This window comes from Chamaea fasciata, unplaced genomic scaffold, assembly GCF_029207755.1.
Source record: "Chamaea fasciata isolate MVZ Bird 193981 ecotype frontalis unplaced genomic scaffold, bChaFas1.0.hap1 SCAF_4, whole genome shotgun sequence".
NCBI classification, from domain to species: domain Eukaryota; kingdom Metazoa; phylum Chordata; class Aves; order Passeriformes; family Sylviidae; genus Chamaea; species Chamaea fasciata.
The window spans coordinates 46,269,061-46,284,420 of record NW_027094089.1 but is presented as its reverse complement, the minus strand read 5'-3'; the positions used below and the strand labels follow the sequence as shown (position 1 = coordinate 46,284,420).

The window sequence follows — 15,360 nt, the reverse complement described above, 5'->3', positions numbered from 1 at the left end:
ACTGATCTTATGAAGCTGGTTTACTTTTTTGGATTTGCTGTGCTAGAACCAGAACCAGAATCATATTCCACTTTTAATATTTTTCTCAAGGGGTTTTACTGAAGTGTCGCATCTGATACAGCACAGCTTTTTTTCCTTTTTTCTTTATTGAGAAAGTGAAGCACTGCTTCAGGGCCTGTTTGCAGAGCATTTCTCAATAAAGCTATTAAGATGTAAACCTCCTACAACTGCAAACACAGAGGATTAATTTTGGCTGTCCAAAGATCTTGTAGGTTTTTTTTTACTTGAAAGAATTAAGCCAGTCTCCCAACTCCAGATAATTCTTCATACACTTTCTTCAAAGTACGGTAAATAATAGACCAAGCCATAAGAAATAGAGCACATTAAATAAGATGTTTTAGAACACATGACACTGAAAAAAATCAAAAAACAAATACCCAAACTCCTCTCAAACAATGGAAAAAACTTACTTTGAACATATGTTCAGTCTTCTGCAGTGATATTCATCTGTGTGACAGGCAAATAGCTCAGAGTTCCTTTAAGCAGAAACTCTAACATTTAGAGAATTATGAATAAACCAAATGATGCATGCTTTTGCCATTTCCACACCATAATTTCAAGCAGAACTAATCGTGAAAACAGAAATTATAGCAAGGTCACCACAGCAGTGGGATGTTGAAGTTTTTTACTATGGTATTAGACAAAATTTTGATGTGATGGTTCCAGGAGGGATTCCTCTTTTAAACAAAGTCCTGGTACCAGCTAAGGCTTTCAGGGAATCCTTAATTAAACAAGTCCTTAAGAACAGACTGCCAAGAAGCAAACTAGAGCTGTTGTGGAGTCATTAGACCTTCACACAGAAGGGTATATGAAACAGCTGCAAGATATGTAGGCTAGGCTTCCTATTACACCACCTTTGATCACGAAGAATGTGTCACATTTCCAGAAGGCAGATTAATTAGAAAAACTGGGCAGCTGCATGAAAGTTCTTATGCAGGGTAAGGCCTACCACACAGATAAAAAAAAAATAAAAATAAAGGTGTTCCAAACTGTATGTTTAGAATCAGAACTTAAAGTAGTCATTCAAAGAGAGACAGGCCAAGAAGACAGGCTAAAAACAGAACTTGCCTTCACTCTTCACTGAATGAACGAATTTTGTAATCCTGTATTTGGATTCCTTTTTTTCCTCTGATGCAATTAAGAAAAATCATTCCATCTCAGGACACAGGTATATAGGCCTCAGTTCTACAAGTCACAGCCAATGTTACTCACCCCCCTCAACTCCAGTAACCCAAGCAAGTTATTCATAGTCTCTCTATAAAACAGAGAAACTGGAATACCTTCAACTGACAATTTGCTCTGCTTGTTTTAGAATGCAGTGATCTTTCTTTCTCTGTTGGCTGCACAGTGGTCCAAGTCAGATAAACTCAGACAGATGAAACTGGTCCTACTAATGAGAGATTCTGAATACTGCCTTGCAGCCTCAGCATCCCATGCAAAAAAACTATAAAACTGACAGACAGTGCCACAGTGGTTTTAGTGAACCATAATTTGTGAATATAGAGTGAACTATATAAATTTGGTCTAATTTTAATCACAGAAATACTTCAAAAACTTCAACCTGCTTATTACAATGATGCCTCATCCAGTAGCAAGAACAAAGCACATGATGCTGCACCATCACACTAACCATGAAGGTCAAAGGACAGGAATGAATGTTGGCATGGTAGACACAGCAGTTGTCCCCATTTGCATCTTTCCATCTGGCAGGACATTCATGCTCTTCACAGAATTCCTTTGCCACAGTAGCATTGCTAACCAAGCAGGAGAGAGAGAAAAACTTTTACATCCATTCCTAATTCACACAAAAATTGCAACAAACACATGAGAGTTTGTTCTTTATCCTGCACAGAGAAATTAGCAGTAAAAACATATGCAGTCAAATAAACACTGGTCAATCGTTTCTTTCTTTTGTTTTCTGGTTTAAATACTCCTGGAGAACTGGAGATGGTTGTCAATAGGTCCTCTGCCTACTGCCATGTACTAGGGACTTCCAGCAGACACTATACAGCAAGCAGATACCAACCTCCACTTCTCTTTCCAGCCTGACTTCATGACCATCATCTGGCACAGACAAAGACACTATTATTCTACTGCCACTCTCAAATATATGTGTCTCTAGCCACTTCCAGTCTTAATGGTTTCAATCATAAACCTTCATCTATGCCTGCAATTCATACAGACCATTTAGCTCCAGTTTTTGCTCCACAATCTAAATTGTCAAGGAAAATAAGTATAATGGACGATAACATCAAATAAAATTCCTCAAACCAGAAATTTAGAGTAGACTTTATGAACAGAATGTTCTGCAAAATAACTTTTGAAAACTTATTCCTGAAAGATGAATGTATTCACCTCAAAATATGTGATGCAACACTGTTTCCTCAGTCACACTTTCTGTGGTCATCACTCTAATAAATTTGGCTGTAAAATAAAATTGTTTTCTGCAAACATGATTTACTCAGATACAGCCAGAATCAATTGCTGTTCAGCTGAAATATTATGCACTTGTGTTGGATCTTTATAAAACAATTTCAGAACACAGGAGTTATTTTTTGGCTTGTTCTTAATGAAAGAACCATTAGCCAATAGTGAGTACATCTAAGACAGTAGGCTTTGTTTATTATGAGAAGACTGTGTTTATTATGACAAATAAAAAAAAACCCACAGTGAATGAGATTAACATAGATCATACTCATGGCCAGATTTAAAAGGGCATAGACATATTTGAAATATGAGATAAGCAAATATGTCAATCTCCAAAACATCTAAACAGATAAAATATTAAAATTTATTAGCCTTTGAGTTCATACTGGAAGTTAAGAAAAATACTTAATTAAGTTGGTGTCTAATTTTACCATGTACTTTTCTTTAGGGCTCCTTTACAAAATTTATCCAGTATTCTGTATTGTTCATTCAGTATCTTCATCATGACTTCACCCAATTACACTGATGCCCATACACTGACTTACCACCCTCAGGTATATTTGGGTCAGCCACTGTAGCCTTTAGTGTCAACCAGATAACCTTCTAGTCAAAATGAAAGCAAATTTGATCCCTTTGAAAAACTGCAGCATAAATTTATCTCTCTTTAAAAATACTTGCTATCTGTCTCTATGTTCAGGGTATATATAAGTACACAAAACCCAGATTTTTCCAAATTCCTTACTAATTTGAGGGAGTGAGTATCTCAAGGAAGACTAGGAAAATCCGATTCATGACAAGCAGTGAAAAAATCTGCTTAATGGTTAAGTTCTCAGAACTACTAGTAGCCATACATTTCAGAAAATGTGATAAACAAATTTTAAGTAGTTTTTAAACATACTACATAGATGACAGAAAATCCACTTTTGGCAGTTGCAGATACATTATAGATCATCTTTCAATATTAAATAAAATAACTCTGGATAACAGCTTTTATAAATTGAACTTTGCAATATGAACACTTAGGCAGAGAAAAATGTTCTGTAAACATCTCTTATACAACAGCAAAGAAAGTGGGGTCCACTCTCTGTCCCAGATGTTCCTATATAGGGATGGAGAATTGCCAATCACAGACAAAATTGTGAAATCAGAGTGTATTATCCCTGGATTTATCAATCCAGGTCTGTAGATCTGGAGTTCCACCACTATATACTCTCTAACTGCTGATGTCCAGAGTCACCAACAGTGTGTGAGCTGACATATAAGCTTTTAGAGTGATTTTAATCCCACAGAAATCAAGCAAGGTCGACCACTGAATTAAATGGATTCAGGCTGGACTAGTTCTTTTTCATATCCATGTTGTGGACTTGAATCATATTTATGATTGAAATGATGTAAAATACAGAGAGCCTGTGACTCATGCTTAAACTTCAGCTATAAATTCAATGTGTAGAGAAGGCAAGAAGTGATGTTCAGGGTTGCACTGTGACAGTAGTGATGTGCCCTGTCTCTGGCTTAGCAGGTGGACATGCCATGATGGCTGGTCTGAGAGCAAAGGGAAAAATAGCAGGGAAAATAGTGCTATAAGAGATCTCAAAAGGTGGAAGAAATTAATGAAGAGCCTCAGAGTGTCTGTTTCAATTATATCACTGAAGATCTAGACCTCATATACTCATCTAATCCTCATATACTCATGATTATGACAGCATTTTTGTAAGAAGTAATACCTGTGGGAAAGTATTCCATTTTGCACAGCATATTGATAAAAACTGTCTGAAGCAAAGACTGCATATGTCACGTTGAAAGATATCCCACTCACAACCTTTTCTGGAGGCCTTTGCACCCATGTCATCTCCAGTCCTAGAAACAGTGCAAACACAGGTCAGAATATTTGCTACACTTTTTTACTTAACAGATACATACTTCACATTTTACAATGTAAAACTTTCTCTGTAGCGATTTTCATCTTTTCACAGAATCACAGAGTGGTTTGGGTTGGAAGCCAAGTTAAAGATCATCTGCTTCCTCCTCCTCTGCCATGGATTGGGACACCTTCCAGTAGACCAGGTTGCCCAACACCCCATCAAACTTGGCCTTGAATATTTTCAGGGATAGGGCATCCCCAGCTTCTCTGGGCAGCCTGTTCCAGTGCTCCACAACCCTGTGAGTAATCCACTGACTATTCTCCAATTACTTTTTATGAGCCAGAAAGAGCTGTGCATTTTAGTGGCTGTACTGGTAAACACAAATGCACATTAATTGAAGAATTCTGACACTCAGAAAAGACCAAGCGGTTGGAGAAATGCAACATATAATCTGTTCATCTTATGTAAACCAACTTTGTTCCAGTATATGGCCTTGCTTCTTGTTCTGGTATATTTGATTTGCCTTTTGATCAGGCAATATTGCCCTTAATTCTCACCTGCTTTCACTGAGACACACCTTATTACGGAAGAGGAACAGACAAGACTACCACACACAAAATTCAGTCAAAACCCTTAAACTTGTGAAACATAAACTATATATACTAATAATTACATATTTAAGAATGCATTCTTATGTGTTCGAACCATACGGCATCTATGTGGAAGGAGTGCTATCAGACATCTGTCATTTTCCATTTTCACAATTTTAACCGGGGAAGATGACTTATCCCCATCATGTCTCTTGTCCCTGGGACTCCATATTACCTCCTCTGAGCCTGAGAATGAAGTGAGATAAAAGTTGGGAGAAGTTTTAAATGCATAAGCTTAACACCATCAAAATCTTCTCACTGCACTCACCTACCTTTTTGTCTATTGTTGGATGAAGGTTTTAATTTGCACCACACCAAATTACTTACATGTTGAAGCTCTGCAACTCAGTTTGTCAGGAAGTATTAAATTCCTTCTCCAGAGGACTGGTAAATCTGCCTTACAAGAGATCTCATTTTTTCATTCTTTTTTGGTTATGACCTCTTCTGTTACTAATACTTGTTTTAACGAGTATGTTCTTCACTTGCACTGTACTGAAACCACTATTTTCCCCCTAATTTACTATCAGATTTAACTAGGCAAATTATAAAATAAACTCTTTATTTTCTATCTTCCTTGAAAAGTAAAAACTCATTTTAATTGCTAACATTAAGTGAAAAACTATAATACAAAGATTTCAGAAAAAATGCTAGTGTGACTTCTACTAAAAGGTAAGAGAGTTGAGCTTCAAAGAATATGCAAGAATGAAGACAAAAGGTCAGCACAAATTTCACTTAAATTGTTTTCTACTTCCTTATAAAGGTCTCACAAAAGTAAACTCAACTCTTCTTTCAATGACACTTACTCCCACATATAAAAGCTTTGAAGATTTTATGTCAATTCCACAGCAATGAGGCATCAGTATGTGTTTTGCTTTGCTTCTAGCAATGCCCAGAAAATGGCAAAGAGAACCTACAAAGAAAGGCAGGATAGAGCTTGAAGTCCATTCTAAAACTGACTCTAAAGGGTTCACATTAATTAAGTAACCTACACCTGTTAGTTTCCCTTGTACTTAGTAAAAATAGCTTTGAACAAGGCATCTGTAGTGACAAATAGCTGTTTCAATGTTAAATCAATAGTAAATTCATACAGGGATAAAAGTCTTAGTTGAAATTATCTAGAATGTCTTTGAACTTCATTGTTCCAACAGAATTAACTGGAGAATGTTTAACTGTGACGCTGAGCTAAGAGTGTGACACAGCAGTATATTTCCTGAAGTGTTTCATTAGAATCACCTTCTGAGATCATCTTCTTTTTTTTTTTTAACCCTATTGAACACTTGTCTCAGGTTCTACCTTTTACAACATAAACAAAGGGTTCCTTTATCAGTTATTTATTTGTTACAGAGTCACAAGGTCACAGAAGAATTGAATTTCGAAGGCACCTACAGAAATCATTTGGTCCAAGCCTGTGTTGCTCCAGGCAGGGTCATCTCAAGGATGTTTCTCTAGCCTTTGTATAGTCAGGTTTTGAAAATCCCCAAGAATGGAGAAGTCATAACCTTTCTGAGAAACCTTTTCTACTGCCTTATAACCCCTAGAGAATAAGATACTCTTTCTTATACCTAAATTGAGTTTTCCACATATTAGTTGCTCCTTAATTACTTTCTCATCTCAATAAATTACCAACATACAAAATAATTCTTTTTTTGTTGTTGTTTATCTCATCATGCAAATTAATTTTTGAAACTGGCAGGAATAAGTGGCTAAAGGTCTGAGGGTTTCTTTAAGCACTCATGAAACAGTTTTGAGCAGTGTGGAAAAGCATAATGTAGAATCAGTGATTTTTCTTACTGGCTCACTGATTAAGCACAGTACACTTTTGAAATGACACTGCAAAGTTTCAGCAAGTAGGTTTGCTACAATGTAGCACTGCCTCTATGCTTTGTCAGGATTAAGATCCATTTGGTTTTCTAATGAGAAAGAAAACATTTTCAGTTTCTCTCTGGGCAAATGGATACACCTGTTCTTACTTTTTCTGTTGAAATAAAGGTATACCGGACAAATAATTACTCTGAAGTATCTTTTAGTTGTTTTCTTTCACTTATTTCTCTAGGAAGAGAGATTCAGGTGCATTTCACCATGGGTCATATCCAGTATAAGTAAACTATTATTATGAATACTTGAATTTTGGGGTTTCAGCCATCTTCCAGGTAAGATACCATCTTTCTTTATGACTCACTCACCTCCGCAGTCCAGCATGTTATACTCATCTGGCTTTTCCAGGGGCCAACAGTCATAGTCTTTGTTATCTAAATCATGCCACCCCTCCACCAATATCACCTGCCAGAAAAAAAAAAAAAAAAAAAAAAAAAAAAAAAGGAAGTCAGAAACAGTATGAGAAGAGGGAAAGGATGGGTTTTATCTCCTAAGTTTATAATCCTTCTACAAAAATTAAACAAAATGCAGAAACATAGACTGGCATATTGTGACCTCTCCAATTTCTGGAGAGAAAAAAAAAAAAAACTAGGAAGAAGAAAGAAAAAAGGAGAAGAAAGAAGAAGAAGGAAGAAGAAGGAAGAAAGGAGAAGAAAGGAGGAGAAGGAGGAGAAGGAGGAGAAGGAGAAGGAGAAGGAGAAGCAGCAGCAGCAGAAGCAGAAGCAGAAGAAGCAGAAGCAGAAGAAGAAGAAGAAGAAGAAGAAGAAGAAGAAGAAGAAGAAGAAGAATTCCATACAAACACAACCAGTATGTTATTTTTACCTGTCCAGAAACTGGCATGAAACAGTTAGGGGACTTAACTAAACTTTCTCTTCCAAAATGGTTCTTTACAAAGAGCAGGTGTTTTTGGACCATATGCAGATAGACAGTTTATTTAAAGAGGGGTTTTTTGTTTGCTTTAAGAACGGCACTCTCCTCACTCTAATCTGCTCAGATTCGTTTTAATCTTTTATACCTAAAATCTTTGAATGAGTATTTTTTGTTATACTTTTAATAACACAATAGAAACTCTAACCATATAAATGTTAATATACACAATGACACATAGAATAAGGATTGCATTAGCCTATTATAGGTAGAATACAGCATCATAATAGTACTCGGATTGAACAGCAACAGTAATAAAATATACATTATATATGTATATATAATACATTATAACAGATAGTATTACTCATGTATTAAAAATACACTTTATGGTGTATATGAACAAATCAGAATACTCTGTGATAATGCACTCTGGGTTTATTCTATTTCTAGTAAAAGATAATAATTTCTACTCATATAATCTGCTATTGTTTTTCTATATATTATTAAAGCATAATAATCTACTGCATTATGCAATTGCTTATCACAACACAACCTGAATGGAATAAGATAGAATGATACAACTGATTTTTCCAAGGTATCTTCCATTACTCTTGGTTTCTACATTGCTAAAATAAAAATCAACTGCCTAGTATAAATAGCTGTTTCAGTGTAATAAGCCTTACACAGTTCTTTCTGTATGCACAGATCAGAGGAATAAACTCCAGTAAGCAGATCTAGGTAGACCTACCAATAAACTGAGGAGGCTTCGGAACTCTACAGCTGGTGATCTGACAGCTCCCATGCTCCCTAATGTGCACCCAGCTCACTAACTGTCAGGGCTGCTTCTGATGTTGCTGTTGGTTCTGAATTAGATGCCCTTGTCTAAGAAGGGGGTTGCTAGGCAAGCTGATCCTGGCAACTCCAGCTGCTGCAGCTGTTGTGCCTCCTCCTTCCCTCCTCTTCCACTTCATGCTGCAGGGTGGAAATACCCCCTGGCAACTCTGCTGAAACCCTTTGAAAAGTGCCCACTTGTAGGGGCAGCCCCACCCTCCTGAAATTTGTGCCCCTTACTGCTTAAAACTTGAAAACTAACTGGGGGGATTTTCTTGCAGTACCTTATCAAATGTGAGCATCATCCAACCCTTAGGCAGATGAATTGATGCTGTGGACATAAACACAGAGCCCAAAGAAGAAGCATATAAAGACCAAGGCAGGCAAAGGCCACTAATAGAAGGTGAACAGTAAGGCTGATCAGCTGACCAGCTTCCTGAGCTTCCTTCCAACGGAATTGTATGAGGCTCTGCAACTTCAATTTCTCAGTCCCTGAAGGTGTAGGACAGCTTCTATCCAAGTGTCCTGCTACATATGCAGGTGAAACGGACTTCTGTGTAGTCACGCTGGTACAATAAAGACATGCATGTGTCCATAAATAGCTGTTTGCTGAAGCCTTGCAATACAAATCTTCAGTTGTGATTCAGCTCTCCTGAATATTTCTCTATGCTGCCTCTTGAATTCTCTCAGCCCAATCTGAAAATGGCATGAAAAAAACTGCCATGTGTGACCAAATAATCTTGAAAGAGCTGTAGATTAATAAAAAAAATCTGTTTGGCTTCACTCATTAAAGAGCTATGTCTATAAATTACTATGTTTTAGGTTGAAATTTCATGTTTGTTGTGAGATGCTAAATCTCATGGATGTTTTTTCCTCCTGTACTTCACTATGAGAATTTCACCCAAATGACAGGTTTCACTATGTGGAAGTCTTTTAGAGAATTTCAGCATGTCACTTTTTTCCCCTTTTCCCCCTTTTTTTTTTTGGTACAATTATCTACTTACAACAGCCCACTTACATTAACATCTCGGAGAGGTTTTATTGGCCCTGCATTTTAGGATATCTCTGCTTGATAAGAAATTTGCTGGTAGGGAAACTAAGGATTATAACTTGTTACATACTACAGAAGGCAAAAGATTACCAGACTGATCATATTTTCTTTAATTAGACTGACAAATATTCAGATGACATTGAGATCATGACTCAAGGACTGTAAATATCTTACATTACTTTTACAGCTACTTGTCTATCACCTCATTCAGAATTCCTGGAGAATGGCCACAAGTACTTGGGAATCTTGGACTAAAGATGGACAGACAGGAATGGTTGACAATTGTCTGATATAACAATTTATCCCAGTTACTTTATCTGATTTAACAATGTATTCCAGCTACTTGAGGTGCACCTTACCATCTCTGCATTTAAGCGAAGAAGCACTGGAAATTTTAAAAAGAAAACCAATGCAATATAAATATATAAACCTTGGTAAAAAGAAAGGACTGACAGCTTAGTAACAGCTCGGCTCTATCCACAATTCTCTGTATATAAAAGAAATGAGAAATACATTTTAATAAAGTGAAGTACTCATTTTAATAATATTTGCTTTACATCTGCTCCTTTTACTGTTCCTAAGTTATATGCAGTTACATAATTTGCATAAATATCCTAACATTCCATCATACCATGGATGAGTTTATTACCACAGCCAGACCCAGTCTAGCATAGACTAAGTGAATTCTAGGAACTGCTGCTTGACTTGCTTAGTGTAACAACACTGAGTCCTTTGGCGCCTTCTCTCCAAAGGATCTCTTAATCTGAAAAAAAAAAAAAAAATCCAGGTCATTTCTACTGATTGAAATTAAATTATCTAATCATTTTATGTTTACAGATATATTTCTGTTATGTTGGCTTTACTCATAAAGTCACTTAAGCTACATTATTTCCATTTCAGTAATTAACACAATTATAACTTCTACTATAAAAGAAACAGAAAAAATAAAGGTATTTCAAAAGTTTGAGCAAGAAAACTTTAGATGTTGTTAAAAACATGCATTCTTATTAATGTTTCAATGATCATATAACCTAAATACAAATTTGTAATATTTGCAGCAAATAATAACAATGGATACGATATTGCTGAACAAAAGTTGCCACCCATGTTCTTCCAAGTATTTTAGGATAGTAATTTCCAGCAGTAAGTAAACAAAAAATTAGTGTGATGAAAGCTTCAGCTATCCTTTAAAATATTCATTTTTTCTGACATTCAAATTTTCCAGATGGCTCAAAAAAGCAAGATGAGGATACTGAGTTAAAAGCAAGCAAGCAAACAAATAAATAACCCTTCTAAAATCCCAAACAAACAACAAAGTCAAAACAATCCCCAAAAAGCAACAAACCCAAAAAACAAAAACAGCTAAAAAAACCCAAACAAAAACTCAAAAGCCACTACCAGGGCTTATTTGACATTTGAAAATTATGGCATTCCAATGACACCATTTATCAGAGTCATGAGGACTGTGGTGTGATTAGCATATAAAACTCCACTTATGCAAAGTACGTTAATCCTGTGCATGGGCTGGCATCCTCTTCAATGCTCCAGGTTCCTAGCATCTACAGGGATGTAAGATTATCCATGCTGTTCTCATTTTACAGTGATAGCTCCAAAATAATTTTACGCGACACAGAGCCCGAGAGCCTTTCTAAGTCGGACCAGCAGAGCTTCCCCTGCCCGCACTCTGACACTGCTCTCTGGTGGTTACCGTACAGCACGACGGCAGGCAGGCTCTCACCGCGCCCGCCCTGGCTCAGGGCCAGCTTCCTCTGGATGCACCCACTATGCCAAGCCTGGTTTAAGGAAAGCCTCATTTGGCGCAAGAAAAGTCCTCTCTTGATGCACAAACTGTTGAAAATGGAGCACAGAGCAGTAGCATAGCAGAGAACATGTCCGATTTCAGGTTCTCACCAGGGAGTTAGGAGGACGCAGATGGTGGCCTTCTACCCTTTCCCAAAAGCAGTGATGCACTGTGCAGCCACAAGAAACTCCCAGGGCTCTGGGATGCGGTGAGAGTACCACAGCACAGCAAGTGATCACACCTTCCTTGGGTCACTCTAATCATTTGTTTATGCATTTCAGCCTGCAGGGACAGGGTTTTGCTGACCTATGTAATGCAGCCCTACAGACAAAGGGTGTTGACTTTCATCTTGTAAATTCACATTGAAGCCAAAAGTTACACGTGCCAAAAGAGACCTTTCAGCATGGGCTTCTTGTTCTCTCCCCACGGTGCTGGTCTTCCAAGCTTTTTGCTGCTTATGAAATGAACTGCACAACTGGACCAGAAGCCTGATCTGGTTACAACCGCTATGATGATGATGATTGTTATTATTATGCATTACCTCTAAAAGATTCTGTGGGTTTTTTTCCTCCCACCCTTTTTTTTTTTTTCCCCCCCTCATCATTCTTGTTTCAAACACTTAATCAAGTAACGCACATGTGAGCTCGTATGGTTCAGTGAGATTTACACCTCATCTGAGCCTGGATTAGCAGGTTTAAAAAATAACACCTGATTTTCTCTAGAATTACTGATAATTTAGTTAAAAGACTAAACATTTTAATAAGTCTCCTAGTAGATTAGTAGCTCCAGAGCTATTGAGTGCCCTCAGTCTGCTGGGAGATCTGAACAGAAGTGTGAGTTTGAAGAAATGCTGGAGAGCAGTAAGCAAGATCCTGAGCCTTCCACACACACCATCACTTAACTTTGCAGTACTTCTTCATTGCTCTAATAAATTTTCCCAAATACCAAAAGTTTGAGAGAATTTCAAAGAAAGAGGTCTCAAGCTAAAAAAAAAAAATGGTAATCATACATTTAAAAAAAAGTACATATTGGTTTTCAAGGATCTGAAAGGTTTATGTTAGGTGATTAATCTTTGATGGCAGTTTACTTACAGCAGAAGTAACAGTTACGTACTTACACAAAGAAACAGAGCAGGGAGGCAGTTATGAAAGCAAAACAGATAAAAAAGTAACTACAGCCAGTGAAAACTACAGCAAACAAACTGCTTATTCTGATGACCACTCACAATGTTGTACATACCTCAAGAAACTCAGAGAAACCTCAAAAAAGCAAGTGGTATTAATTGGTGAAGGTGGCAGGTAGTCTTCCCTGCACCCTCAGGTTACTGGGAACACTGAACAAATGTATGCTTTTATAGATCCATTCCTTAGGTTCACTCTAGTTCATGAGGCATCATAGGAAGGCTTGTTCTGTTCCTGCACTTTGGGTTTGATCTGTGGCACTAAACATGCCTAAATACTTACTTCAAAAATGTTAGAAAATCCATCAAAACTTGAAATGAAAAGTATCTTGTATATTTCCTCCAAGTTGTATGAAGGCTGTCACCTAGGATATGTAACAGACTTTTTCCTTAAGAATAAGACTATTTTCTGTTTAGAGGAATGACCAGTATAGGAGCTATTGTGGAAAAAAGCAACATTCTAGAATTTTCATCATGTAAAACAACACATAATTTTTCTTTTTCTAAAGACAAGATAGAACAACAGTAATCTAGAATTCTGCAAGGAAAATATTCACAGGTAACGGTGAAATATTAACAGATAACAGTGATTATCTCATTAACAGAAAATACTGGTGATGTTAGTTATTTGATGTCATATATAACTGAAAGCCTCTAAAGAGACTGGATAAGAAAAAATTAACTCAGTTCTTAGAAAATCCACCGAGGATTTTTATTTTCAAAGTGATCCAGGTTAAACTTTAGAATATCCTAGCCTAAGTACAAAACTTTATACAGATGTCTGCACAGGGGGTTTTCCTGAACAGATCTTTGTTTTTCTGTTATTGTAACATAGCATGTCAATGCTCTAGTCATTCAAAGGACATTCATCAAGTCTGAGAATGTGAGAATGAATTTCAGTTTGTCAGGATGACTGCCTGGGAGGCTTAAGGAGAGTGGGTCCCAGTTCAGCACAGAATAATTTCGAGTTTTTCAGCTGAGCAGAACATTACCAATGTTCTCAAATTCCTCCCATCTTTCAGTCCTCCCACACAGGCAGAAACGTTACAGATGTCTGCAGTGCTTAAGAACAGAAACCCTGGCTGCTCTTAAGTTCAACTGGAGGACCTGGGTAATAGTGACGGGCAGCTGAGGGACAATTCTGTTCTTAGCCTGGATTATGGTCCTAAGATACACTGGTCATTCCACTGGTAGCAGTGGCCTTCAACTGAAATCTGCCTTTTCCCTTAATGAGTTTTTCCTGTCCTCCTAACTTCTCACTGTATTAGTCATTCCTGTTTCCAGAACTCTTCAATGACTTTTCAAAGCCCACATTTTTATGTACAATTAGCACTGCACATCTATGGACATTGCACATAGCCCTTTTCTCCCCCAGAACGACACCCTTGTAAGTCAAAATTGCTTCCACTTTTCCAGGATGTCACATGATCCAGGAATTCCTGAGGAATTCACACAGGAATTCCTGAGACACTGAGAGATCACTGAGACAGGTCGCCTCCTAACTGAAGGAACATTTTGCCTTATTGATCATCTCTTTGGACCAAACTACAAAAGAAAAAAGAGATTTCCTCTCCTCAAGTCATGATCATTTCTGCATATGCCAGGTTATAGAGATGTTTGCCTAACCTATTTTAATAACCTTCAGAAATGGAGCCTCTGTCCCTTCCTTTGCAGAGTGATCCAAGGCTTCCCTACCCTTCCTTGATAGATGGGTTTCTCTAAAGCCCCACCAGCTTCTATCTTGCTATAATTTCAGTTCAATATTTATCCTAGCTACACAAAGAAGAGTCAGATTGTTTTGTATCGTTTTTATAGGCTCGAAGTCTCCACCGCTCTGGTTTCTGCCAGTTACTGTGTATAAAAATTCCTTACAATCATGTATTCTTGTATTTCTTCACAGGGAAAAAGCATCATCCTAGTTTCAGTAACACAATGCAGGAATGAACGCAGATTTAAAAAAATAAATGAAAGCAGAACAGATATTTCAACTGTAGAATTAACAATATGTCCTCAGATTTTTGTATGCAAACAAGTGATTGCAAATGCAGCCTGGGATCACTACCATGCAAACACTCTCATTCTGTAATTAAAATAAATGTCACTTACAGAGAGAAGTAAAAATCAATCTTTAACATCACAGTCTTTCTGCTAATGGAGACTTTGTCTCAATGAGCTTTTTTAATCTGTGCCTCAAGTGAAGTAAACTTTCAAAATGTCCAGTTTGGCATAATGCCATTTTGTAGAATGTTCAGTAACTGACTAGTTGTCAGAAGTAGTCTACTGGGAAAAGAAGATTTTTGTATGCTACTGAACCTGAAAAGATTTCTCTGCTATTCAGGATTCTCTGGTTCTTTGGGTACATTACTTTTGCTGCTGAAGTCAGACATGGCTTGTCTGTCATCTGCCAGAAAACACTGGGCAGCCAGGAACTTCCTCACCCACAGACCAATCTACCACTTGCACTGTAGCTTTGACACTATTTCTTATACTATTTCTTATAGTAGCTCAAATGGTGACTGAAAGGAAGAGACAGAAAAGAAAACTGGTTTGATTTAAAACTCAAATACCTGATGTAACATACCTGTTGGGAATAAAATAAGGTATCCTTCATAGCCACAGGCAACTACCATCTGATTTAGGGCTCAGCCTCACTTTAACTGAAACCCCTGGCACATGTCTTTGCTTTTCCCAATGATGTGCTAGTTCCAGAATGGACAACTTGAGAACCTACTGCAAGGAGAAATGTGGGTGTA

The 15,360-nt window shown here is 37.3% G+C and overlaps 1 protein-coding gene across 1 annotated transcript in view; it reads right to left on the bottom strand.

The window, feature by feature from the left end:
• LOC136289044 (atrial natriuretic peptide receptor 1-like) overlaps window positions 1-8,546 on the bottom strand; it is a 36,325-nt gene extending 27,779 nt beyond the window's left edge. The window contains exons 1-4 of the mRNA XM_066182511.1: window positions 8,493-8,546; window positions 7,183-7,279; window positions 4,212-4,344; window positions 1,691-1,814 (exon numbers count right to left, since the gene is read on the bottom strand). Of these exons, the coding sequence (XP_066038608.1) occupies window positions 1,691-1,814; window positions 4,212-4,344; window positions 7,183-7,279; window positions 8,493-8,546 (408 nt within the window). The remainder of the gene's footprint in view (window positions 1-1,690; window positions 1,815-4,211; window positions 4,345-7,182; window positions 7,280-8,492) is intronic.
• Between the last annotated feature and the right edge of the window lie 6,814 nt (window positions 8,547-15,360).